The sequence below is a fragment of the Erythrolamprus reginae genome, chromosome 10 (assembly GCF_031021105.1).
Source record: "Erythrolamprus reginae isolate rEryReg1 chromosome 10, rEryReg1.hap1, whole genome shotgun sequence".
NCBI lineage: Eukaryota > Metazoa > Chordata > Lepidosauria > Squamata > Dipsadidae > Erythrolamprus > Erythrolamprus reginae.
In genome coordinates, this window is record NC_091959.1 from 17,690,686 (window position 1) to 17,717,951 (window position 27,266).

The window sequence follows — 27,266 nt, forward strand, 5'->3', positions numbered from 1 at the left end:
AATAGAATAATAACAAGAGTTGGAAGGGACCTTGGAGGTCTTCTAGTCCAACCCCCTGCTTAGGCAGGAAACCCTATATCATTGATGCATTGGCTGCCGATTAGTTTCCGGTCACAGTTCAAATTGTTGGTAATGACCTATAAAGCCCTACATGGCATTGGACCAGAATACCTCCGGGACTGTCTTCTGCTGCACGAATCCCAGCGGACGATTAGGTCCCACAGAGTTGGACTTCTCCGGGTCCCGTCAACTAAACAATGTCATCTGGCGGGCCCCAGGAGAAGAGCCTTCTCTGTGGCGGCCCCCAGCCCTCTGGAATCAACTCCCCCTGGATATTAGAACCACCCCCACCCTCCTCGCCTTTTGTAAGTTACTGAAAACCCACCTATGTCGCCAGGCATGGGGTAACTGATGTATCCCCTTGCTAATATGGTTTATGTAGGTTTGATTGAGTTGTGTTGTTATTTTAATGATAAGGGTTTTTAGATAGTTTTTAAGTATTGGATTTGTTTACATTGTTCACTATTGTTGTGAGCCATCCCAAATCTTCGGAGAGGGGCAGCATACAAATCTAATAAATAATAATAATAATAATAATAATAATAATAATAATAATTATTATTATTATTATTATTATTATTATTATTATTATTTCAGACAAATGGTTATCCAACATCATCTTAAAAATTTCCAATGTTGGAGCATTCACCACCTCTGGAGGCAAGCTGTTCCACTGATTAATTGTTCTAACTGACTGTCAAGAAATTTCTTCTTAGTTCTAAGTTACTTCTCTCCTTATTTAGTTTCCACCCATTGCTTCTTGCCCTACCCTCATGTACTTTGGTGAATAGGTTGACTCCTTTGTGGCAACCCCTGAGATATTGGAACACTGCTATCATGTCTCCCCCGGTCCTTCTTTTCATTAAACTAGCCGTGCCCATTTCCTGCAACCGTTCTTCATATGTTTTAACCCTAATTTGGAAGGCCAGCTTAAAAATCTCCCTCTAACCCTTTACTCTCAGAGTTCTTCTAATACTGTATAGCAAAAATAAAATAAAATAATAAAATTATCCCAGTGAAATACGGAATATCAACAAAAGCTGCTCCGAGACACACTCATTCTAAGGAGCTTCCCTAACTGCCTTTCTACATATGGCACATATTGAACACTGCGTGCGCCCATTGAAGTTGAGATCAGTACTGGATGATCACCAAAATGACTTGGCAGCCATCAGCTAGCATGGATGAAGCCCCCTGTCCTCCCCACTTCCCGATTTCTGTGAATCAGACACAATTTTGCTTATCACTGTTTTTTGCAAACATTGTATTATTAGCCTTCTTGACATTGTTATAGCCAGTCAATGGCACAACGGTGGGCAGCTAGTGCCCCCCCCCATGCCTTTCCTACATCCCTCGGGGTCCCCTCTGGATTAGCAATAAAACTCCAAAGGTTGGCATAAGAATTTCCTGCCATTTTGTGTTGGGAATAAAAATTGTTTGGCAGCCCAAAATAGACGTGCCACACTAGGTTATTTATGAATTTATTTCAAAAACCTTCCATACTTGGGAGAGGAAAAATAGCAAAAATCTTGCCATGTCCACCATTATCCTACTCAGGGTTACTGTTAGGCCTTGAAAAATGCCCATCTCTGCCCAAGGACATTTTTTTAAGAAAAGAGGAGGAGGAAAAAATAGAAGTAGTCATAGAAACATAGAAACATAGAAGACTGACGGCAGAAAAAGACCTCATGGTCCATCTAGTCTGCCCTTATACTATTTCTTGTATTTTATCTTACAATGAATATATGTTTATCCCAGGCATGTTTAAATTCAGTTACTGTGGATTTATCTACCACGTCTGCTGGAAGTTTGTTCCAAGGATGTACTAATCTTTCAGTGAAATAATATTTTCTCACGTTGCTTTTGATCTTTCCCCCAACTAACTTCAGATTGTGTCCCCTTGTTCTTGTGTTCACTTTCCTATTAAAAACACTTCCCTCCTGACCCTTATTTAACCCTTTAACATATTTAAATGTTTCGATCATGTCCCCTCTTTTCCTTCTGTCCTCCAGACTATACAGATTGAGTCATGGTGAGAAAGCATGTGTATGACTGAAACTTGAAGATCAATTTTAACATTGAGACATAAGAAAAACGTATCAGAGCTCTACATTCTCAAACAAGTTCTCAGCAGTTTCGGTGGTGAAGGGGTTTAGGATAACTCACTGCATCCAACTCATCCTGGTCAACTCACGCACAGGAGAACTTGCTGCAATCCAACATGGGGTAACTCAAGAAAGGGGCAAGTGAATTGTGGCACATCTTGTCTTGCTTTGGATTTTGAATCTTCTCAAGTTAGAAGTCCTCAAGCCTGGGGAGATGAGCCGCAATTCTACTTCTCCCTCTTTTGACTTATCAAGTGTTGAATTGTCCCATGGCTAGTTGGCCTGGGCAAGTCAACCATGGCAAATTCTACTGGTGAAATATCAATGCTTTTACAAACCCATTCATATGTGGTTGTGGGTCTGCTACAATTCCTTTTAGAAGGCAGCCTGGAGAAGTGACTTTTGTCCATCTCGCTAGCCTTCCTAAAGCCTTTCTACCATTTTGCTGATCCTGCTGTTTTTTCTAGGAAAGTGAGTTAGGCATTCCTCCAAGCTAAATGTGTGTTTTCTGTGACTGTTTTCTTTTAATGGTTGCTGAAAAAATTATTGTAAATCAAGTATATCTGTAATTTGCTTTTTTAAACAAAGAATCCCGAGAGCTGGAATACAGTACTTTAATTCTGTGATTTTTATACCAGTTGGTAAATCCCAGGATTCTGAAATCTTCTCACCCTTGATTTATATACTACAGTATATATGTTTATTCTGGATCCTATTTCCATTACCGCATCAAGAAAGTGCTCAAAGTTAAACCATGAAGCAGCTTTGGGTTTATTATCATTTTGGACTGATGTTCAGTGTGGTGTGAAAAGATTTGGATTCCCACCAAGTAGCCTAAATTTTCTTGCAGGGTGATGGGGGGGGGCAGGGAATGTGAGAGGCCTTTGAAATGTCTGAAGTGGGTTCAGAATCTCTCCACGCAGGAAGCTAGATCTTTGTAGCTTTCACACTGAGTAGATCTCAGCCTCCGTATGAAGTGATGAATGGCATAAATGAGGACCCGGATTGTGGGGGCAATAGGCTGGCTCTGTTAAGAAGCGCTATTGCTAACATGTTGTAAGCCGCCCTAAGTCTAAGGAGAAGGGCGGCATAAAAATTGAATGAATGAATGAGTGAATGAATGAATGAATGAATGAATTAATGAATTAATGAATTAATGAATTAATGAATTAATGAATTAATGAATTAATGAATTAATGAATTAATGAATTAATGAATTAATGAATTAATGAATTAATGAATTAATGAATTAATGAATTAATGAATTAATGAATTAATGAATTAATGAATTAATGAATGCTTCCCGGGGTATTTATATTGACTTCAGATTTGTAGGACAAAATGAGGTTTAATATCTGTTCTATATTATGCTGCTACTCGTCTGAGAATTTCAGTTTGCCACTCAACACTCAAGCCCTGTTGGGTTTTGTAGTAACTGCATTGTATCTTCTGCATATCGTAATCAATAAACTATTGATTAAATTCAGGTGCCTCCTATCTCCCTATTGAGAGCAACTCTGTGTGGCTACTGAGGGCTGGATGATATCCTTGTAAGAGAGCTTTTCCAAATTCTGTGACCTTTGGATCTTCGTCTCCCACTCTTACAATCCTTAATCTTCCAGTGGGAATGGAAACTTTTTATTTATTTTTTATTTATTCATTTGTCCAATACACAAATACATAGGAAGAAAAATAGACATGTAGTAATATATATAAGGGTAAAAGTGAACTTAGAGGAGAGGATATATGAAAGAAAGAAAATATATATGATAAGTGAGAGAAAGAAAAGACAATTGGACAGGGGATGAAAGGCGCACCAGTGCACTTATGTACGCCCCTTAACTGTCCTGGTCTGGAGGGCGCCAGGTTGGGAAAGCTGCCCAGGACTGCTCTCTCCATCAGACTATGCAGTCTGGTGGTAGATGTGTGAACGGAACTTAATGAATGGAGCTGCCTCCTTGAGTTACAGCACTAATCCTCCTCCTTTATCTGTGTTCAAGTGAGTCGTTGCAAAGGCTGAGATTTGTTTCTTTGAAGAAGACGACGAAGAAATATGCCAGGAGGCTCTAAGATTTAGCTACTCTTGTATAAATCTGCACTCCAGTCTCAAAGCTCTCTCAGGAATTCCTCAGCCTTAACTCTTTTCTCCTTTTTCCTTTGCCAGACTTCTTCCCTGGTCAGCCGTTACGTTCTCATGAGCAGTTCGATTAAGAACGGCAACCTTTCCTTCATTTACTATAACGTTTTCCTCCAGATGTGCAAGGCTCACGGGATCGGCTACGATGTGCGGGTAAGAAGGACGCCTCCTGCTTCAATTTCAGTGAAATAACAATAGGAAAATAGGTCGGGAAAGAAATAGAGGGTAAACCTCTAAAATGCACGAACCACACATTGACTGCTTTGGGGAAATAATCTCCATGTTTTTGCCCCTGTGATCAATTTCGATGAAACCTGTGATTGTGTGTATTTATTAATAGAGTTCAGATATTGAAATCCTGATTTCAGGTCTTGGAGGGAGAGAAAGGAGGAGGGAATTACAAATATATTTTGTAATTGGAGGGAGATGGGGAGAGGAGGGGGGAATTACAAATATATTTTGTTTACAGACGCTTTCTCTTACTGAATACTTGGCCATCGACTTTTTATATAAGCCTGGAAGTGGAAAATCTTAATTGGCTTGCTCTTAAATTAATTTTTTTTCTTAAATGACTTCATCTCACATTGGCACCTTAGTACGTGATTTTAGGAAATTGTATGTTTAGCATTTCCAGACACTGTTTTTTTTAAAAAAAGCTTTAACATGTTATCCTTCTCGACAGCTAAAAGAAGGAACTGCTTTTATCTTGTTTGAAGACAAGAAACGAAACACATTTGGAATGATGTAAGTTCCCAGGAGAAAAGTATCGCTGGTCCTTGATGGTCCTGTAGTTTAAGATTCCTTCTCTCTGCTTTTTGCCAGTTTTCTGAAAGAATCAACCCTGGAGAGAATGGCTCCTTGACAGACCCTGATGGCTAAGGCACAGAATTGTGTCAGAAAAGCCAGATGAAAAAAATAAATATGTTTATCTAGTAACTATTCCTCAAGAGTAGCCACAGCCCAAGCCTCACTGAAATGGCTGAACTCTTGTTTTTAGGGGGGTTGTGAGCAACCCCAAGTTCCCAACAGCATGCCCTGCCGTCAATAATGCTGGGTTTTTGTTACCACCAGCGCTACCCCATATTTGAGATGCTTTAGGACTCTGGTGTTTCAAATGACTCAAGCTTTTGCCCTCCTCCATTACTTGATTAATAAAAAATATTTATTACACAAATCCTTTTTACTGACAAGTTAAAATGGAGCCTCGTCTTTTGTATCTCCCTGAAGATTGCCACCTTCGGAGATTGAAAATATTCATTAAATCCCTCCGTCTGACAGGCCCAAATGAGAGGCCGATTGTTTTTAAGCGTGCGAATAGAATCATTGGCAAAGACGTTTCTTTGGATATCATTAACAGAACAATTGGAGAACATCTCCAGGGGGTCCTCATGACCTTTGCTCAGCATCTCTTCATCATCTATCAAGAATTATCAGCACCTAATATGTATGGCGAGACCAATTTTAAGGTGAGGTGTTAATTAACTAACGATCCCCGTTAAATTTCTGTTCGAGGACAGAAAACACCTTATGCTGTATTATAAACAAGTGCTAAACCATGCTCGCTTCTGCTCGTAGCAGTACATATTTCACAGCTTGCGGGTCAATATTGTGAGATTCCCGGCGAATCTGTTATTTAAATTTAAGGGTTTTGTTACGGGAGCATGAATTTGCTTGGGCTGAGAGCGATCGGTATATTTGTTTAAAACACACACACACAACACAACCCCCTCTAGCGTGAATGGCTAGGTCCTGAGGAAATTAGATTTTCATTTTGCATACATCCACTCTTGGATTTACTAATTGGAGAGGCAAAAAATGCTCTTCTCCCCAAAGACTCCTCCTATTGATTCGTCAAATGAAATGGTTGAGATGTTTGAAATATTAAAACCCATCCATTAGGCGGAGGCAAATAAATGGGCTGTTTATGTTCCAATAGCTATGGAAGGATGATGGCTATAAGCCCAGGGTTTGTACTTGTATACATTTCTTCCCAATATTATGGCAAATATTATATCAAAGCAAGGACTTACTTAGGCAGCCTCTGGGGGGGCTCTACTGTTGAAGGCACCTCTGGAGTGCTGGTGTTTGTGAATGGCCATTCACTTGTAGCTCAGCTCCAGCCAACATAGAACATAGAACAATACGGTTGGAATCAGCCCCATCCTTGCTAAACTTTGTTAACAAAGTACTAGAATGTGCAGAATTGACTAAGATGTCATTGGAACTACAAGACAAAGATGAAACGGAATTTTATAAAACCTGGGGCAGAGGGTACAATTGGCTTAATCAAAAATAATACCAAAAATTGTAACAACTGCAGAATATAAAGTGATACCATAAAATGAACAACAATTGTTTACCTTTCCATACGGCCCAGAAGAAAATGAGTGGATACATGTAATCTTGTAAGGTTTTCAGCTTACAGCTTAAGATGAATAAATGAATCGTTGTTGAACTGACATAAAATAGTAAATGAATGAATATAAGAAAATAAAACTATTTGAAGATAATATAAACATATTATTCTAACAAAAGTAAATAAGTTAACAAGCATGCCAATGTAAATGATAGCTATATATTTACATATATTACAGTGTGCTATTGATAGGCTGTAGAAATCAAGGCTCAACAGGATGGCTGACATTCATGTTGAATGTTTTCTATACAATTATTCATACATATATATGTGTGTATATGTTGTTATATTCACTTATGTGTTTGTTGATTTTACTGCTTGTTTGTTTCATATATACTGCTCAAAAAAATAAAGGGAACACTCAAATAATACATCCTAGATCTGAATGAATGAAATATTCTCATTGAATACTTTTTTCAGTACAAAGTTGAATGTGCACAACAGCCTGTGAAATTGATTGTCAATCAGTGTTGCTTCCTAAGTGGACAGTTTGATTTCACAGAAGTTTGATTTCCTTGGAGTTATATTGTGTTGTTTAAGTCTTCCCTTTATTTTTTTGAGCCAGAGATGGAGCCCCACAGCTCCTGAGACCAGCCATTCCACCGATTAATTGTTCTCACTGTCAGGAAATGTCTCCTTAATTCAAATTTGGATCTCTCTCTTTAGTAATCTTTCACCAAGTATGTCCTGTCCTGCTCTCAGGTGCTTTGGAGAACAGATCAATCCCCTCTTCTGTATTTCAAATATTGAAAGATTGTCATAGCATCCCTGGTCCTTCTCTTTGTTAGACTAAAACCAATCCAGTTTCTGCAGTCCATCAATTGTAGTTCCAACCTGTATTAGCCACGGTCAATGTTAAGAATTGTATTTTGTGTGCTACTGCACTGTGATGGCTTGGTTCCTACTGCAAAGGTGCAAACGGTGGCGCTGGAAGTCCAGCAGCAATCTTGAGTGATGAGCTAGAAAGCAGTGGTCCATCTCAAACCCAGGGAAGGCACCACAAAGAGCACTCACTCACACACACACACACACACACACACACACACACACACACAGGTGTCTACAAGGGATGCAGCATCTTTTGACTATGTGGATTTGGCCTCCACAATGGCTTCTATGTTCTGATCTCATTCTTGCACATGCTTAGTGTTCTATCCCAGGCCTACGCAGCTTGCGAACAAAGGAGGAATCCACGCATTGATGGTTTCAAGTCAGTCTTTTTATATATAAAGTCTCATTTTTACAAGCCAGTCATGCATGTGAGATAATCTTGGCAAGATATCAGTTCTGTGGCTAGGCTGCTGCCAAAGATCAAAGCTTCTAGTGCATTCCTTCATGTGATAAGAAGTCTCCAATTTCACAGACTTACTACTACAACTTCCTAGCATCTCTGCAGACAGAGTACTTTTATTCCAAGGATTGTAGCAGGAAAATAATAGGGGCTAGCATAACCTGGCTAATACCTTAAACATCATCTGACTCCATTGCAAAAGGTTGTAACTCCACCCCGAATGGCCCATATGCCACCCTTAAATACCTATAGGAAGTGGTCAACAATTCCCTAAAGTTACAAACTACAGACTACTTCCTTTTTCCATACAAGTATTCTTGTCTCTTTCTTAATCTTCTAAAGAGGGCATCTAGCAAAGGCTCCTGATCTTCCTCTTCATCCAAGTCAAACTCTACTGTCATTGGCATCTCTGCCACCTCTGCTGGACCTTCAGTTTCATCCAGGTCTATTTCTCCCTCACTCTCACTCTGTCATCAGCTGGCAACACCATTGGCCCAGGGTACCAAGATGGGCCTGGCTTATCCTCTTCAGAATCTATCATGACCAGAGATGGATGAGAGCACTCACAACACTCAGTTCTTTGGGAAGGCTGTAGGATTCTGAAAGTTGAAGCTAATCTTCCTAAATGGAAACAAGTCCAAAAATCAAAAGATGTTATTTGCTCCTTCAGGAAACCTATTACATTTTTGCAAAGATCCTAAGAAATGGTGAAGCCACCATTTTGGGTTTTTAGGAACCAAGACTTCTACCAAAACTTTGCCATTGGTTATGAGTCTCAGCTGTAACCTTCAGATGATGGTAACTACAGCTTTGGATGACACCATAAATCCTGAGCTCCAAACCTGGCAACCTTTAAGACTCGTGGAGTTCAACTCCCACAATTCCCAAGCCATTCCCGAGCATTCTGGGAAGTGAAGTCCACAAATCAGGATTTTGCACCACCAGGAATGGGATGCAGTTTCCTTGGCTTTAGCTTTCATCTTCCGTCAACACAGCCCTAGGTGAATGCCCGTTGTGGTCAGTCCAGAAGTGCAAATGTGAGTCGGAAGCCGGATGGGGAAAGCTCTGGGCCTCATCTGCAGCATTTCCCCCTCTTTCTAGGGAGCCATTCAAGATATTGAGAGGATCTTGGGGGTTACAGAACAGAACAAGTTAAAATTTGAAGAAGAAAAGGAGGCCTCGAAAGCAAAATCATCCAGAAAATAGTGAGTAAACCTTCTGTCTCTATTCATAGTAAAAGTAAAGGTTCCCCTTGCATAAATGTGCCAATCATTCCTGACTCATGTCCATTTCAAAGCCGAAGAGCCATCACTCTCAGAAAACATCTTCGTGGTTATGTAGCTAGCATTACTAAAGGCTCGCGGAATACTGTTACCTTCCCACCAGAGGGGGTCCCTAATTTTTCTACTAACCGTATTTTTCGGAGTATAAGATGCACCTTAGTTTTTGGGGAGGAAAATAGGCAAAATAATCTGCTTACCAGGTATTCATCTGGCTAGCGTCCTTAGCTAGCACATTATTTTATCCCCTGGCTAGGGCTTTAAAAAAAACTTTATTCGGAGAGAGTAACAATGAAAGAGCTTGCAAGCTAATAAGAGCTGGGAACATCATTAGCACCTGGAAAGAAACATTCAGAGCATGTATAGCAATGGAAAAAACCCTGCAAAGACTTAGGGCTTGGAAAACATTCTTTGTAGAGAGTAACAATGAAAGAGCATGCAAGCCGGTAAGAGCTGGGAACATCGTTAGCACCTGATTAGGGCTGGAAAGAAACATTTGGAGCAAGTTAGACCAATGGGGGGGGGGGAAATCCCTGCAAAGACTTGGGGTTTGGAAAACATTCTTTGCAGAGAGTAACAATGAAAGAGCTTGCAAGCCAGTAAGAGCTGGGAACATTGTTAACACCTGGATAGGGCTGGAAAGAAACATTCGGAGCAAGTAGAGAATTTTAAAAAACCCTACAAAGACAGGGTTTGTAAAACATTCTTGGCAGAGAGTAACAATGAAAGAGCTTGCAAGCTGGTAAGAGCAGAAGTCTACCAAGCCTTAGGTCTAATGCTGGAGCTCATCTTCAGGGAACCTCTGTCTAGCAGAACATATGCTATGAGTTATATTATACATTGTATTTATGCGGTGTCTGATTGGGTGTGGCTTCACCAGAACACCACATGAAAATGACACATAAAAGAGCCCATAGCACACATTCTGGGGGAGAGTACCAGTCAGAAAGCTCAGAAGACTAAACCTCTTGCAAAGAAACCTAAATATGAAATTTACACCTCTCTCTTTTAGGGTAAAGTAACACTAATTATTGAAAGTGATTAATTGTTTTGGAAGAAAAAAATACTTGAACGTTGATTTGTTTTAAGATTTTTTTTGTCTTCCCGCAGATTAAAATACACTCTTCACACCTTGAGATTCTCGCCATGCACGTTCAAACTCTTCATCTTTTGAAGCTTTCCACTTTTACAGTTGTCAATCTGAAACTGTTTTGGGGTTTTTTGAAAACCACATTTAGGGAAGCTAAGTAGATCTTAGTAGTGACCCATATTTTAAAAACTGTTAATATTAGATTCAATTTCCTTTGTGCACTTTAGAGGAGTATTTATTCCTCCAATAAAATGCAATGCATTTATATTGGCGAAGAAATGTTTTCCCAATTTTGGAATTAAGACACTACTCATTTCTAAGCATTTTTAATTGTTTTTTTTTCCTTAAAAGGGATGTGCCTAAAATTCAATTGTTGCATGGAAAAGGAGACATTTTTGTGCATTTCATTGGATGACCTACTCAGAAGATCTATTGGGTTGAAGGAGTCATATCCCAATCCATTTTCAATGTCAATAATCCATAAGAACTGGAGGAAATTAGAGGAACAGTCACAAAAGGATTTTATATTCTATACCAGATTACATTATGAATAGTTTCATACTTCACAAATTTCTGGGAGTTGTTCTGTTACACAAACAAAATGCAAGCACATTTGCTCGGAAGCAATCCTGCTGAACAAAATTTAAAACCCATTATCCAAATTTAGGGAAACCTGTTCCTTGCAGTGACTGAGTTCAGACAACATGCTTAACTAAGTTAATTAAATTAATGCCTGCACAATATACTAAACTTGGCTAGTTTTGTTTAATGATCTCGTGTGTTTTGTGGGCCCGGGTGCTTCAGTATTTATGATCTAAGGAATTATGCAAGCTCAGGCAATGGCTTAATTCAGTAATCAGGCTAAAGGTGTGTGTGAATACCGCAGAGTCTATTTTTGAGATTCCCATTCTAAATTCATGGGCATTACCAGCAAACTGCTGAAGTTACTGCCTATTCTTAATTACACTTAAAAAAAAAGAATAGATCTTTCCCATTGTTAGCACCATTTGCCCTGTTTCTTGTTCTTCAATCAGTATTTTTCACTCTTGGCCAGCTGGGAAATTCTGGGAGTTGAATTTCACATAACTTGAAGTTTGAAAAAGATGGCCTTAAACCAGGGGTGTCAAACTCAAGTCCCTGGGGCTGGATCTGGCCCGCAGGGTGCTTAGATCTGGCCCATGGGGCTGCCCTGGAAACAATTATGGACTGGCCTGCCGTGCCTCTGCTAGCAAAAATGGAGCTCAGGAGGGCCGTGGGCAGTTCTCCCAAACTCCATTTTCTCTTGCAGAGGGTTGCAGGAGGCCATCGCAGCTGAAAACGCCCCGAGTCTACGGACGGGGCGGCATACAAATTTAATGAATAATAATAAATAATAGTAATAAAATGGAGCTTGGGAGCGTTCAGGCCACCACAGGCACCCCCGACATGGGTGACTTTGAGCTGGCCATGCCATTTGGCCACACACAACACACCCCATGAGGTTGAACACAACCCTGATGTGGCCCTCAATGACATTGACTTAGACACCGCTGCCTTAAACCGATTGCTGATTTGTAACACGGAATCAAATCCACACAGATCCAGGCAACATCAAGGAAGTAAGAAATACAGATGTCATTGTAGAAATACATGCCAGTTGCCAAGTGTCTGAACTTTGGGGGTGCTGCAGCAGTTGTAGGTGTGAGAAATGGCCATAAGTCACCCTTTTTTTGTAACCTTGAACAGTCACTAAGTAAACGGCTGTAAGTCAAGGATTACTTCTAGTCTTTTATGTCAGGGATTCCCAACTCCTGGGCTATGATGCATTACTAGGCCTTGAGCTACCGGTTCCGTGGCCGTGGGTGTCGCTTGGTGGGTGTGGCAGGGGAAGGATATTGCAAAATCCTCATTCCCTCCCCACTCTGGAGCCAGACAGAGATGGTGTTTGCCAGTTCTCCAAACTACTAAAAATTACCGCTACTGGTTCTCCAAAACCTGTCAGAACCTGCTTGAGCCAATCAGAAGTGGCGGACAAATATCTCCTCTCTTTTGAAAACTCTCCAGGGATGGAAAACTTGGCAAATCTTAACCCTATTTCACAAATCCTGCTGTCAGCCACTTTTCCCTTCTATTTGTAGAGCTGCAGCACACACCCTCGTCTGCAGCCAGTCATTCTTGATCCCTTTCCCTGTGTCTGTCCTTGATATATCTTCTGGACATGGCTAGAGATGTTCTCCAGGGAAAGGGTCTCCATCCTTGGTGACTTTTAGGCTTGTGGACTTCAACTCTCAGACTTCCTCAACCAGCTTCGCTTCAACTCTGGGAATTAAAGTCCACAAGTCAGCAAGGTTGGAGACCTCTGCTCTGGAGAACATCTCTAGCCACATCCAGATGTCTGTGTCTCTCTGGGTTTGTGGTGGCCAGAATCCCGCAGAGAAGGACACCCGGGGTGGCTTTCCAGGGCCAAACAGAGCAGTGGTGTGTCTTGGATGCGCCTCCGAATGCGGGTCTAGGACAACTCAGTGCAAGGTAAGAGTCACACTCCTATCCAAGAAGTGTAACAGAATCATTAAAGAAAGGAGGGAGACAAAGTGAAATGCAAATGATAAAAATATTTTAAATAATTAAATTGTTGACTTGTCCCATAGTGGGTTGCCCCGTGGTGAGTTGCCCCATTTCCTCCCAAGGGAAGCCCTGGCTCAGTCCTTCTAGAAGCGATACTCCGCCTCACTCCCCAATTGAGGTCCTCCTCCTGCACCCATCCTACAAGAGCTTATCCTGGGCCAGGCCCTGGGTGGGCAGAGAACAACCAAATGCAAGCAAGGGTCCCTTCAGCAACCCCCTCGATCACATTACAAGCCACTGCATTCTCTTCGCCGACAATGTAAGTTGAAGTGCAGATATCTTCAAGTTGCCAAGCTTGGGAAACGCTGCATTAGCGCAATCTCGCTCTCCCAGGATCGCCCCCTTTGAAGAATGGCGCATAATTATCGGGGGGGGGGCAAGGACACTGCTGGCGCTCCACCCCCCCCGCATACACACACACCAGCGAACGTTCCCAACACGGCTCACGCGCACAGGCCATGCCAGGGTTGCCTGTCCCTCCCCCACCTTCTTGGCGACTTGCAGCCTTGGCGGACTTCAACTCCCAGAATTCCCCAGTCAGCAAAGCAGGGAGTTTGAAGTCCGGGCAGGCTTAACGTTGCTAAGCGACGGCGCTGCTCCCTCCTCCTGCCGCCGGCCGGGGACGCGCACGCAGGGTCGGCGCATGCGCGCTAGCGGGCGGCGCATGGGAGGCTTGGCGCGGAGCTTGGGGCGAGCGCTGGGGCGGCTGCACGCGGGGTTGCTGCGGGCCCTGCTGTGGCCGCCAGGGCTCCGGCCGCCACCGCCGCGCCCGGCCGCTTCGGAGGTGCTGACCCTCCATCTGCTGCAGCGTCGGCTGCCCCCCTGGACGTCCTTCTGCGTCAAGTACAGCGCGGTGCGCAACGACCAGTTCGGCCTCTCCAGCTTCAACTGGGCGGTGCGCGGCGCTAACTACCACGTGCTGCGCACCGGCTGCTTCCCCTTCGTCAAGTACCACTGCTCACGCGGGCCCCGCCAGGACCTCGAGACCCAGGACGCCCTCCTGGCCGCCCTCAAGCTGCTCAACCTGGGTGAGCGCGGCGGCGCCCCCGCCCCCCCCCGGATCCTCTGGGGCGGGTGGGTGGCTCTGCTTCAACCGGCGCCTGCCCCGCAGAAACCGGGTTGTATTGTAATTTACGGCTGTGTATCCCAACCTTGGCAACTTGGAGATATTTGGACTTTAACTCCCAGAATTCCCCAGCCAGCGAATGCTGGCTGGGTAATTCTGGGAGTTGAAGTCCAAATATCTTCAAGTTGCCAAGGTTGGGAAACACTGATTTACTGGGTTTTTTATATACTGCTCAAAAAAAAAAAGGGAACCCTCAAAAAACCCACATCCTAGATCTGAATGGATGAAAGATTCAATTAATCGTTGTTGAAGTGAACGAACGTAAGAAAATAAAACTATTTGAAGATAATATAAACATATTATTCTAACAAGAGTAAATAAGTTAAGAAGCATGCCAATGTAAATGATATTTATTTATTAGATTTGTATGCCGCCCCTCTCCATAGCCTCGGGGCTGCTAACAATAATAAAACAACATATAACAAATCTAATATTTAAAATAACTAAAAACCCTTATTAAAAGCCAAACATACGCACAAATATACCATGCATAAATTGTACAGGCCTGGGGGGAAGAAATATCTCAATTCCCCCATGCCTGACAACAGAGGTGGGTTTTAAGGAGCTTATGAAAGGAAAGGAGGGTGGGGGCAATTCTGATCTCTGGGGGGAGCTGGTTCCAGATGGTAAGGGCCGCCACAGAGAAGGCTCTTTCCCTGGGTCCCGCCAAATGACAGGACACGGAGAAGGCCAACTCAGGTCCCACAGAGTTGGCCTTTCCAACTTGTCGTTGGAATTTGTGCGGCAGAAGGCGGTCCCGTAGATATTCTGATCCGATGCCATGATAGCTACATATTTGCATATATTACACTATGCTATTGATAGGCTGTAGAAATCAATGGGCAATTGGATGGCTGACATTCACGTTGAATTCTGGGAGTTGAAGTCCAGATATCTTCAAGTTGCCAAGGTTGGGAAACACTGCATTAGCGCAATCTTGCTCTCCCACTATCGCCCCTTTTGAAGGATGGCGCATAATTATCGGGGGGGGGGCGAGGACACTGCTGGCGCTCCCCGAGTCTTCGGAGAGGGGCAGCATAGAAATCCAATAAATAAATAAAATAGTAAATAAATAAACCCCCTGCTTTAAATTGCCAGAAAAGGATGCTAAATGATGGGGCACTGAGTGGCCTGAAGGTCTGCTAGGTCAGGGGTCTTGGTAGCTTTTACCCTAGTGAACTTCAACTCCCAGAATTCCCCATCCAGGTCAGGGGTCTCCAACCTTGGCAACTTTTAAGCCTGGTGGACTTCGGCTCCCAGAATTCCCCAGCCAGCAAAGCAGTCATTTGGTTGTTAAGTGAATCAGGTTTCCCCATGGACTCAGCTTGTCAGGTTGCAAAAGGGTGTGATCCCTGGACAGTGCAACGGTCATCAACATGAAGCAGTTGGCAAGCATGCGAATTTTGATCCCATGAGCATGGGGATGCTTCAAAAGGTCATAATTCTGGAAAACTCTCATAAGTCCCATTTTTCAGTGCTTTGTAATTTGGTTACTAAATGAACTGTTGTAAATCAAGGATTACTTATATTCCTTTTTTTTTATTTTTTGGCAAGGTGATGTTCAACAATGGAGCCATTCCTAGCAGTCGCTCATACCACCTTTTCACAACTAAGATCTTTTTCTTTACATAAAGGCTCTTTCTTACATTGGTTCTGGGTTCATATTATTATTATTATTTATTGGATTTGTATTCCACCCCTCTCCGCAGACTCGGGGCGACTAACAACAATGATAAAAACAGCATGTAGAAATCCAATTAATAAAACAACTAAAAACCCTTATAATAAAACCAAACATACACACAAACATACCATGCATAACTTGTAATGGCCTAGGGGGAAGGAATATCTTAACTCCCCCATGCCTGGTGGCATAAATGAGTCTTGAGTAGTTTACGAAAGACAGGGAGGGTGGGGGCAGTTCTAATCTCCGGGGGGAGTTGGTTCCAGAGGGCCGGGGCTGCCACAGAGAAGGCTCTTCCCCTGTGGCCCGCCAAACAACATTGTTTAGTCGACGGGACCCGGAGAAGGCCAACTCTGTGGGACCTTATCGGTCGCTGGGATTCGTGCGGTAGCAGGTGGTTCCGGAGGTAATCTGGTCCCATGCCTTGTAGGGCTTTAAAGGTCATGACCAACACTTTGAATTGTGACCGGAAACTGATCGGCAGCCAATGCAATCCAGCACTTAGTTTTGAACAAACGACAGTTTAGCCTAAAATTGTTGGTGAAGCCAACTGGGGTCTTCTTACTTATTGTGTTTTCCTTCTGTATCCTGAGTTTGTTGGTAAAACTATTCTGAATAGTGAGTCATGCGACTCTTAACCTGTTTCTTTTTGCACTAGGAATCCCAACATTATTATATGGAATTAGTTCTTGGTGCTTTGCTCGTGTCACCGAGACCGTTCAGACGTGCTGTGGCCCAGTTACTATTTACTTCCTGAATAAAGAAGACGAAGGCGCCATGTACTGAACTTGGTTTCAAAAGCTGTTATTGTGCTGAACAAGAATAGAAAAGAATATTTCTACTATATTGTGCCGTGTCAACATTCTTATGCAAACAGTATATGTATTTTTTCAAGCCATGTCCCTATTGTTGAAACATATTACTTTTTTTTGACTCTGTAGAACATCAAATGCATGTTGAATTATGCACAAATGCAAAACCAAACAAAACTCTGGGAAATTATTTGAATTAACTTCTTTCATCCAAAGCTGACTTTCTCCTCTTAATTAAAACACTGATTTTTTTCTATCTTACCTCATTATCCAATTCTTAAGTACAATTTAAAAGCAATATGTTTCTTCTTAATGAATTTTTAAAAAGATATAACTGGTATTCAAAGCAGAGGTTCAGTCCTCTCTGATAAATAGAAGTTGTTTATATTAAAATCCAGAGTTTTGGGGGAGAATTGCCTGAAATTTCAGAGGGTTGAATGTGGAGATTGGTCTTGTACCTGCAGCCAGCTACAGTTATTATGGTGTGGCCTAAATTAAGTACCTGTTCAATCTTATTGCTTTAAATGAAAAATAGTTAAGTGTGCTTTATTATTTGAATTAACATGATTTAGAAGTAATTAATACACAATATGACTTTGTCACGTGCTTAATGTAGAAAATTATATTCACTCAGTCACTAGTTTGTTTTCAAACTCTTGACTTCCAAAGTTTTCATGATAAAAGTGTTGCAGAAATAATGTAGTTATGAAAACAGATCAAAAAGTATGCATAACATGTTCATTTTAAATTATTTCAGCAAGTTATTTTCATTAGGATTGTAAGAGGAAATATAATTTATTTTTCAAAAGGCTCTTGTTAGATTTTGTGTAAGTATATTTCTTGAAATCATCAACAATTCATTGAATTGTGAATTGTTTTCATTCAGAAGTCAAGTAGTACATTTGTTTTAACTGCAGCTCTAAATCTGTAATCAAATATATTTGATACCAAAGGATATTCCTAATGCAAGTTAAATAAATAGTTCGCCCAGAGGAGTAGCTGGTGTGTTACATTAAGCTTCATTAATAATAAAAGTGACTATTAGCATTTTGCTAGATTGGCTGGAACTTATGTTCCCAGTAATGGGCAGAATTAAATAAGTGCAGCTCATAAGTTAAAGTCAAATACTGCTTGTTCATTGCTCCCGATATTGTCAATACTCTTCTTTAAAGGTTTGGTCTCAACACAAGACTGATAAAATGTTTTTTAATTACCACGCAATAAATAAAGCTTCCCCTTGGAGTGGCACGTTCACTAGCTGCAGCTTATTTGATTTCTGATAATGGAGAGTGCTGACTTTGCTTACCTGTTTTTCGATAAGTGGAGGGAACGCGACTCCTTGTCTATATAGCGGTGGGCATCCCTCCTTGGAGAATCTCCTTGACAAACTACTCTATTGATTCCCTGGAATTTGACAGTGTTTGCAGCATTAACAGCAAGCAGAGTCTTGCTTGGGGCTCTCATGGTGCAACAATTAGGGAAATGTAATAAGAAAATTTCTTTTTAATCAATGGATCTCTGGTACTTCAAGAGTTGATCATGGTGACAGATGAACTTGGAAGATGATGAGGGCAGAATCAAGATGTAATAATAGTATCATTAGGGGCTCTGTGTGACTATTTTTATTTAAACAGAAGGTGCCTTGTTCAGTTGATGTGGGGTATCCCAGTGTAGATGATGGGATAGATTAATTCTATTGGGAATGAATTTGGGTAGGTATCATAAAAAAAAACCCTTAGGACTGTTGCTGAGGCAGGTATTATTATTTCAGTTTGTGTCACTACCCATCTGAAATTCACAATTATTAAAACCAATAAACAGTACAGTATTTAAAAATGCACAAATACTTTCAACTGGGCTAGAAAGCCCACACAAATTTAACACAGTGATTGTATCAGCTCTGCTACACACCTAGATCTCCAGGCCCAGGGACAAAAACCACTTCTTGAAGACCTTGCAAAATGCCAGCAAAGCCAGGCTCCATCTGATCACCCAAAGGACAGGTGCCACAGCCAAGTAGTCTCTTCTTGACTTCCACCACCTGAGGGTCCCAACAGACCAGTTCTGGAGCAGCCCGTCCTGCAGGCCCTAGTGGGACAGGTTGGTTGTAATCTTTGGGAAGAGGCAACATGCTATCTGATTGAGTGCCTGAAGGCCTCAAGGCTGTTCTCTTGTTCAGCATGGAGCAGGGGTCTCCAACTTTGGAAACTTCACGACTTACGGACTTCGGCTCCCAAAATTCTTCAGACAGCGCATGCTGCCTGAGGAATTCTGGGAGTAGAAGACCACAAGTCATAAAGTTGACAAGGTTGGAGACCTCTGGAATGGAGGACCTGAAATAATGGTTTTCAATGAGAGAAAATCCAATTCCAAGTAGATCTTTGGGACAATTCCAAGAGGTAGGAACTAATTAGTGATGACTAATTGAAGCGTGGAACTCATTACCGGACTCCGTAGTATCAGCTCCTAGCCCCCAACATTTTACCCTTAGACTATCCACGGTTGACCTCTCCAGATTCCTAAGAGGTCAGTAAGGGGCGTACATAAGCGCACTAGAGTGCTTTCCGTCCCCTGTCCTATAGTCTCTCCTATATCTCGTATTTCTTCTCTACTATATCCCCTATAACCTTCATTGTGTATTGGAATAAATAAATAAATAAAAAACTATAAGCTTTCCCACACTGGAGGCTTCGAGCAGAAGCTGAGCAGGTCTTAGGAATGATTTTCGTGGACTCCACTCGAGGGGTCTGTCAGTCTTGTTTTACCTGTGATCTGTTTAATGACCCAGATTGGCGGTTTTCTCCCAATTCTGATGTGTCCCATGATTTACAAGCTGCTGTGATAGAGTTCTTACGGCATGTTAAACCAAGGAGATCATTTGATGGCATGCTACAGTGTGTGAACTCATGGCAGTCTAAAATAATTCACGTTATGTCTTGTGTGGTTGTTTTTCATAAATCTCAAATGCGAAGCTGCTTCGTCCTCCTTTCACACACACAAATCTGACCTTGGCAATATGTTACTTGCAGGAGATAGGAAAATGCAAGATTGTTTTCACATCTACTGTAGTATAAAATAAGGTATTTAACGTTTCCAAATGTAAAATAATGCACTTTGGGAAAATGAATCCTCAATCTGAGTATTGTATTGGCAGTTCTGTGCTAGCAAAAACTTCAGAAGAGAAGGATTTAGGGGTCGTGATTTCTGACAGTCTCAAAATCGGTGAACAGTGCAGTCAGGCGGTAGGGAAAGCAAGTAGGATGCTTGGCTGCATAGCTAGAGGTATAACAAGCAGGAAGAGGGTGATCGTGATCCCGCTATATGGAGTGCTGGGGAGATCACATTTGGAATACTGTGTTAAGTTCTGGAGACCTCACCTACAAAAAGATATTGACAAAATTGAACGGGTCCAAAGACGGGCTACAAGAATGATGGAAGGCCTTAAGCATAAAACTTACCAGGAAAGACTTAATGAACTCAATCTGTATAGTCTGGAGGACAGAAGGGAAAGGGGGGATATGATCAAAACATTTAAATATGTTCAAGGGTTAAATAAGGTCCAGGAGGGAAGTGTTTTTAATAGGAAAGTGAACACAAGAACAAGGGGGCACAATCTGAGGTTAGTTGGGGGAAAGATCAGAAGCAACATGAGAAAATATTATTTTACTGAAAGAGTAGTAAATGCTTGGAACAAACTTTCAGCAGACGTGGTTGGTAAATCCACAGTAACTGAATTTAAACATGCCTGGGATAAACATATTTATTTATTTATTTATTCAATTTTTATGCCGCCCTTCTCCTTAGACTCAGGGCGGCTTACAACATGTTAGCAATAGCACTTTTGTAACAGAGCTAGGCTATTGCCCCCACAATCCGGGTCCTCATTTTACCCACCTCGGAAGGATGGAAGGCTGAGTCAACCTTGAGCCGGTGATGAGATTTGAACCGCTGACCTTCAGATCTACAAGTCAGCTTCAGTGGCCTGCAGTACAGCACTCTACCTGCTGCGCCACCCCGGCTTCCTAAGATAAAATACAGGAAATAGTATAAGGGCAGACTAGATGGAACATGAGGTCTTTTTCTGCCGTCAATCTATGTTTCTATGTATTGTATACAAATCAAATAAATAAATATTGAACCCAAGTGACATAAACACCACTTGGATGTCTACTTTTGATTCCATGTCCTGATAAGTGGTTAGTTTTTGTTTGTTTAAAATCTTCCCCACTCCATCCTTGGGAATGTCCTGACTCTTCTCTTTCAGTCCTCTTCCCCCACCCCCAATTCCATGTTGCCAATTATTTCTCGGGTTTTTTTTTATCCTGTTCAAACCTCCCACTCACCCCTTTCCTCCTTCCTGGCCCTCCAGCGTCATTAGCAATACAACGGCTGGGCAGATATTTTCAATACCTCTTCAAAATGCATTTAAGATGCCCGGACTCCATGACCTTTCAGGAAACGCGATCCTTTGAAACACAATAGTTGCTCCTCTTTGTGTTTGGATGTTTCTCCCCTGCTTTCATTATCTCTTTCCTTTGGTAGAAGGGCAGTGCTTAGAAAAGCAATGGGGGAGAGAGAGAGGATGAACATAAGGGAATTTAGCCTGATGAAACGCCGTGCCAGTAACCGAAACCTTCGCCTAAGCCTGCTTGATAGATATCGGACTTATTTCGGTATCCCTTTTAAAGAGGGATGAGTGGTGGGAGCACCTTAAACTAAAGGAGTACAGTACTTAGCCTGACATCTTATCTGGGTCAATGGTCTAAGGTACCAGAGTTAAACTGCTACTGTAAATTAACGGAAAATGTAACTGCGCTTTGCTAAAAGATCGATGTCCAATAAGGGCCACACAATCAAATCTTGTTGCGATGATTGAGATCCTTAATTGCCTTTCAAAGCTAAGGTGGTAATCAACATAGGTTAAACTGATCTTTTTTACTAGTTCAATTACATGCTAATAGCTAGTGCCAAGGCAGAATCTTTAACTACTTTTATGTATTAAATCTTACGTTAGTAATGAAAAATTACTTAAGCTCCCCAATCAATAAAGTGAGAGTCTTAATTACTATATTTCACTTTTAGACCTTTTGTATGTTTGACAAATTTGTCCACTAGAGATTTTCCAACAATAAGAAACATTATTAACAGAAGCCTCGTCCATGGAGTATTGTTTACTAATCCAAAAAGCTGAAATTTGTTGGATGTTTTGTGTATACGTGTTAATGGAAATGTCAGGCTTGCATTAATACTTACAAATGCCAATATGTAATAGTCTCAAGCATTGATGTTTGCGTAAAGATCGATTGGAGAGCCCTCTTGGGCATTTCTTTTAATTCCAGAACTAAACTTCAACCAGGACATTTTAAGTTAGAAATGCAGAAACATAGAATAAGCCATTTGACGGAACCCCCTGGCTTCCCCAGATATATGGAGACTCCAGCTCTATGCTCCAGCCAAAGGGTGGGTCTTTGCCCGAGAATTTGGGGTGTTGCAACACCTGGCGGGGAACAATGACTTTGACAAAAACAGCACGGAGGTCTGTCATCTAGACTGACCTGCAATCACTTCATTTTATTTATTTATTTAGTCCAATACACAATGAGAGTTTTAGTGGATATATATCTATATATATACACATAGTAAAATACATGATGACGGTTATAGAGGAGATACTCATAGTAAAATATATCTAAGAAATAATAGAAAAGAAGATATAGTAATAGAACATATCAATGAAAGAATAGAAGAAGAGATATAGGAATAGAAGAAAGGTATAGGAGATATAGGAGAGCAATAGGACAGGGGACGGAAGGCACTCTAGTGCACTTGTACTCGCCCCTTCAGTTTTTGAAACCTGAGAGCCAAATGAAGTCAAGATAAAGTAAAATGTATCCCATGCCTGTTTCAGAATTAGTAGCAAAGAAATAAATATTATTGATTTCTTTCTTGATTTCACAGGGGTCTTTTAAACTAGTACATGTATTTTGGCATTTCGTGTCTTGAGAAGAAATCTGAACAACACTAATCAATCAGGAGTGTTGAAAACATGTTTGAAATACAGTGTTCCCTTGACTTTCGTGGGGGATGCGTTCCGAGACCGCCCGCGAAAGTTGAATTTCCGCGAAGTAGAGATGTGGAAGTAAATACACTATTTTTGGCTATGGACAGTATCACAAGCCTTCCCTTAACACTTTAAACCCCTAAATTACAATTTCCCATTCCCTTAGCAACCATTTAGATTATTACTCACCATGTTTATTTATTAAAGTTTATTTAAAAAATATTTATTAAAGGCGGACAAAAGTTTAGCGATGACATATGATGTCATCGGGCGGGAAAAACCATGGTATAGGCGAAAAAACAGCAAAATATTTTTTTAATTAATATTTTTGGAAAATTGTGGTACTGTATAGACTTTTCGCGAAGTTCGAGCCCGCGAAAATCGAGGGAACACTGTATTTGGAAACCTATTGTAAGGTTTTATTTCCACGAAAAATAAGGCTATAATTGCAGTAGATAATTAAATATAATCTGGCTCATACTAATAACCTAAATGAAAATATGTATGTTGTTGTTATTACTGTGAATTGGCTGGAGCCCTGTGAAAGACTGGTATACAAAGATTTGTACTGAATTGCAAAAAAAATATCCTGGATAAAGGGCATTTCATTGTTCTGTTTACAATTTTTTTATATATAATACAAGCATAAATAACAGTGCTATGTTTATGAAAAAACTGAACCACTATCCTGCCAATGAAAATCCCAGCAAGTATCTCTCGAGGAAGTGAGGCATGGGGCCCTTGAATTCTAGTCTCACCTGAGAAGCATGGAACTCATTACCGAACTCCATAGTGTCATCCCCAAACCCCCAACAATTTACCCTTAGGTTATCTATGGTTGACCTATCCAGATTCCTAAGAGGTCAGTAAGGGGCAAGTACAAGTGCACAAGAGTGCCTTCTGTCCTGTCCTATTGCTCTCCTATATCTCCTATACCTTTCTTCTATTCCTATATCTCTTCTTCTATTCTTTCATTGATATGTTCTATTACTATATCTTCTTTTCTATTCTTTCTTAGATATATTTTATTATGAGTATCTCCTCTATAACCATCATGTATTTTACCATGTGTATTTACAGTATTTATTTATTTATTTGATTTGATTTGATTTGATTTGATTTGTATGCCGCCCCTCTCCGTGGACTCGGGGTGGCTAACAACAGTGACAAAAACAGAATGTAAAAATCCAATACTAAAAACGGCTAAAAACCCTTGTTATAAAACCAATCATACATACAAACATACCATGCATAAATTGTAGAAGCCTAGGGGGAAAGATTATCTTAGTTCCCCCATGCCTGATGGCAGAGGTGGGTTTTAAGGAAGGCAAGGAGGGTGGGGGCTATTTTAATCTCTGGGGGGAGTTGGTTCCAGAGGGCCGGGGCCGCCACAGAGAAGGCTCTTCCCCTGGGCCCCGCCAACCGACATTGTTTAGTTGACGGGACCCGGAGAAGGCCCACTCTGTGGGACCTAACTGGTCGCTGGGATTCGTGCGGCAGAAGGCGGTCCCTGAGATAATATACCCACTAAAACCCTCATTGTGTATGGACAATATAAATAAATAAATAAATAATAAATAAATAAATAAATAAATAAATAAATGTTTCTGTGGACTGTAACAGACAACTAAATAAAAAGATCAATGATGTACAATGGCAACATCTTGCTTTTATTTCAAAGATACAAAATACTTAGCCAGGACTTCTCTTAGAGATATTTGCATCCTTTTAAGCACAGTTTATGAGCTCTGGGTTACTTCCTGACAAAGTTGTTATTGCAGGGATTGCGATAGTACCAATTAGACCCAACTGCTAAATATGATGGAAAGCAATTGTCTCCCCAAAGGAAAGCTCTGAATTTTACAATTCATTTAAAAACTGTAGCACTTTTTAAAAAGACTGTATGAAGCTTGGGAAGGAGCAGGTAGAATTATGAACACTATTAAAATCATGGTCTCTTAGTTAACTTGTATACATAAATCTATTTGAGTTTTTCTTTGAAGAAATGACTCCAAGATAGAGTCATTATATGCCTTTTGATTCATGGCCCTTGTTACATACATGCTTCGGAATATATGAATAATTTAATAAGAAAAATCACAATAATTTTGTTGTTACTCAAAAATTTATAGGTCGGCAAAAACAATTACAAAGCCCCTCAAGCCGGCTGAGGAAAGTTGGGGAATGTTTTAAGCTTGTGCAATCCATACCCACGCAGGGAATATTTTGGGAAATCGGAAAGACACCTCAGGCTTGCACATGATGGGTGTTAAAGTAAAATACATGTATATATAATTGCAAGACGTTGCATGACTGGCATATTCGTCTGTGGAAGCTCATCCAGCTGATCTATCGAGATAAGGTGAAACGGTGGCTTTTGGAGGATGGAAACAATAACCTGTTCCTTAGCATCAATAAGATCAAGGAGCTTATAGTGCACTATATAGAAGGAATAGATCAGACATCCAGCCCTTGCTGTGGATGGAGCAAGTGGCCAGTTTTAAATTTCTGGGTGTTGTTGTACATACTTCTGATCAGTTGGAAGATGATGAAGATATTGAGGACTCGGATTCAGATAGTGTTTATGAATTAGTGGGGGGCCCGGGGTTACAGGTAGTAGAACAGGTGGGAGATTAGCCACAGGATGGGGCTATGAGTTCAGGATCTAGCGAGGGAGAATCAGACGCTCGCTGGGTTAACCCTAAATTCAGAAGGGCCCAAAAACGTAGAGAACAGAGGTCTGGAAGAAGGAGAGGAATGGGTTAAATACTGTAGTGATGCATTTGGCACGTCGGGGTCAGTGGAGAAGAAGGGTGGAGTTTCAATGTTGCCAAAGCGAAAATGGATGTGTTTTTTGCCACGCTAAAGTAAGCAAAAGTATTCTGTGTTGTTAACAGTCAGTTCTGCTGTTTTTCAAAGTTATGCTGTTAGGAAAATAAATCTTGTTAAGTGGAGCAGAAGGAATGTGAGAAATGCAGCTAAGAGAGATAACGGGCGGAGTGCCGGTATGGAATGTGTTTGAATTACAGGAGAGCAGAGAAATAAACGGAGTTTCTTTATTCATGAAATGATGCATTTAATAAGAGTTGTTTGTAATTGCTAAAGTTCTATCAGAAACCAGAATAGGTGGGTGTTGTCATAAAATAGGAGCCGATCTGGGGCGTTCACATTGCAGCCCTGGTCAAATGGGCCCAGCAGAGATTTATTTATTTATTTATTTGATTTTTATGCTGCCCTTCTTAGACTCAGGGCGGCTTACAGCATGTTAGCAATAGCACTTTTTAACAGAGCCAGCCTATTGCCCCCCACAATCCGGGTCCTCATTTTACCCACCTCGGAAGGATGGAAGGCTGAGTCAACCTTGAGCGGGTGATGAGATTTGAACCGCTGACCTTCAGATCTATAGTCAGCTTCACTGGCCTGCAGTACAGCACTCTACCTGCTGCGCCACCCTGGCTCGTATATTATACTACCTGAGACTGTAGGCCCTTGCCAATTATTGCAATGATAGGCAAACCTATCTTGCTAATAAAGCATCTTATTATTCTTCCCTATTTAAGTCTAAAAGGTTATTTGCCTACCTTCTGTGTCTCTATGGTAAAGGCTACTTGCTTATTCAGATCTTCTATTGTTCTAGCTAAGAGCAAGAGGTTAAACTGGCAATCATGTGCTCACCAGCTTACTTGGCATGATTTATCTGTATGCTGTATATTAACCTGTTACTAGTTAGCTATCTTTGGGGTAAGTCAATCATTCAGATCGTCCAAAATGCAGCTACGTGAGCGGTTTTGAGCCTTCCAAGACATGCCCATATCTTGTCATCACTCCATGGACTGAATTGGCTACCGATCTGTTTCCGGACACAATTCAAAGTGTTGGTTATGACCTATAAAGCCCTACATGGCATAGGACCAGACTATCTCCGAGACCGCCTTCTGCCGCATGAATCAACCAGTGAGGTCCCACAGAGTTGGTCTTCTTAGGATCCCCTCGGTCAAACAATGTCGGTTGGCGGGACCTAGGGGAAGAACCTTCTTTGTGGTAGCCCCGGCCCTCTGGAATCAGCTCCCCCCGGAGATTCGCATTGCCCTCACCCTCCTTGCCTTTTGAAAGAGTTTAAAAAGTCATCTTTGTTGCCAGGCCTGGGGTTACTAGATCCTCCCCCTCACCAATTAATGTTTTTAGCATGATTTTATTGAATGAATGCTAATGAAAGTTTTTAAATTTAGAATTTTTAAATGTTGTTTTAAAGATTATTTCTATGGATATTAATTGGCTTACTATGCTATTGTGTCTTTGTATATGTTGTGAGCCGTCCCGAGTCCTCGGAGAAGGGTGGCATACTAATCCAATTAAATAAATAAACAATACACAAGAATTTCATTATAAAAAATAAACTGCAAGTACAAGAAAACCAGAGCTTCAAATCACGAAGCTGCTCATCCCAGAGCGATATTTCCAACCTGGACAAAGCACTGTTCTAGAAATCATGTCTCTATGTCAGTGATTTCTATATGAGACTTCTCAGGAAACTGAATGAAAAACTGCTGGCGACCTTCTATCGCTGCACTATAGAGAGTAATTTAACTTACTGCCCCTG

General features: G+C 41.3%; 2 protein-coding genes across 5 annotated transcripts in view; both read left to right on the top strand.

Annotated features, from left to right (window-relative positions):
* The window catches only part of IQCH (IQ motif containing H), a 127,186-nt gene extending 116,061 nt beyond the window's left edge, over nucleotides 1–11,125 (top strand). For 2 of the 4 annotated variants that reach the window (XM_070763356.1, XM_070763359.1), the window contains 5 exons: nucleotides 4,330–4,455; nucleotides 4,985–5,046; nucleotides 5,660–5,768; nucleotides 9,111–9,214; nucleotides 10,400–11,125. In XM_070763356.1, the coding sequence (XP_070619457.1) occupies nucleotides 4,330–4,455; nucleotides 4,985–5,046; nucleotides 5,660–5,768; nucleotides 9,111–9,214; nucleotide 10,400 (402 nt within the window). In that variant the 3' untranslated portion in view covers nucleotides 10,401–11,125. Of the gene's footprint in view, nucleotides 1–4,329; nucleotides 4,456–4,984; nucleotides 5,047–5,529; nucleotides 5,580–5,659; nucleotides 5,769–9,110; nucleotides 9,215–10,399 lie in introns of those variants that run through there. The other 2 variants (XM_070763357.1, XM_070763358.1) reach the window with 2 other exon arrangements.
* A 2,492-nt stretch (nucleotides 11,126–13,617) lies between these two features.
* On the top strand, nucleotides 13,618–17,859 carry C10H15orf61 (chromosome 10 C15orf61 homolog). The gene is made up of 2 exons (XM_070762758.1): nucleotides 13,618–14,011; nucleotides 16,452–17,859. Exons 1-2 carry the CDS (start codon nucleotides 13,627–13,629, stop codon nucleotides 16,577–16,579), a joined length of 513 nt encoding a protein of 170 aa, XP_070618859.1. The 5' UTR covers nucleotides 13,618–13,626; the 3' UTR covers nucleotides 16,580–17,859.
* Nucleotides 17,860–27,266: the final 9,407 nt, after the last annotated feature.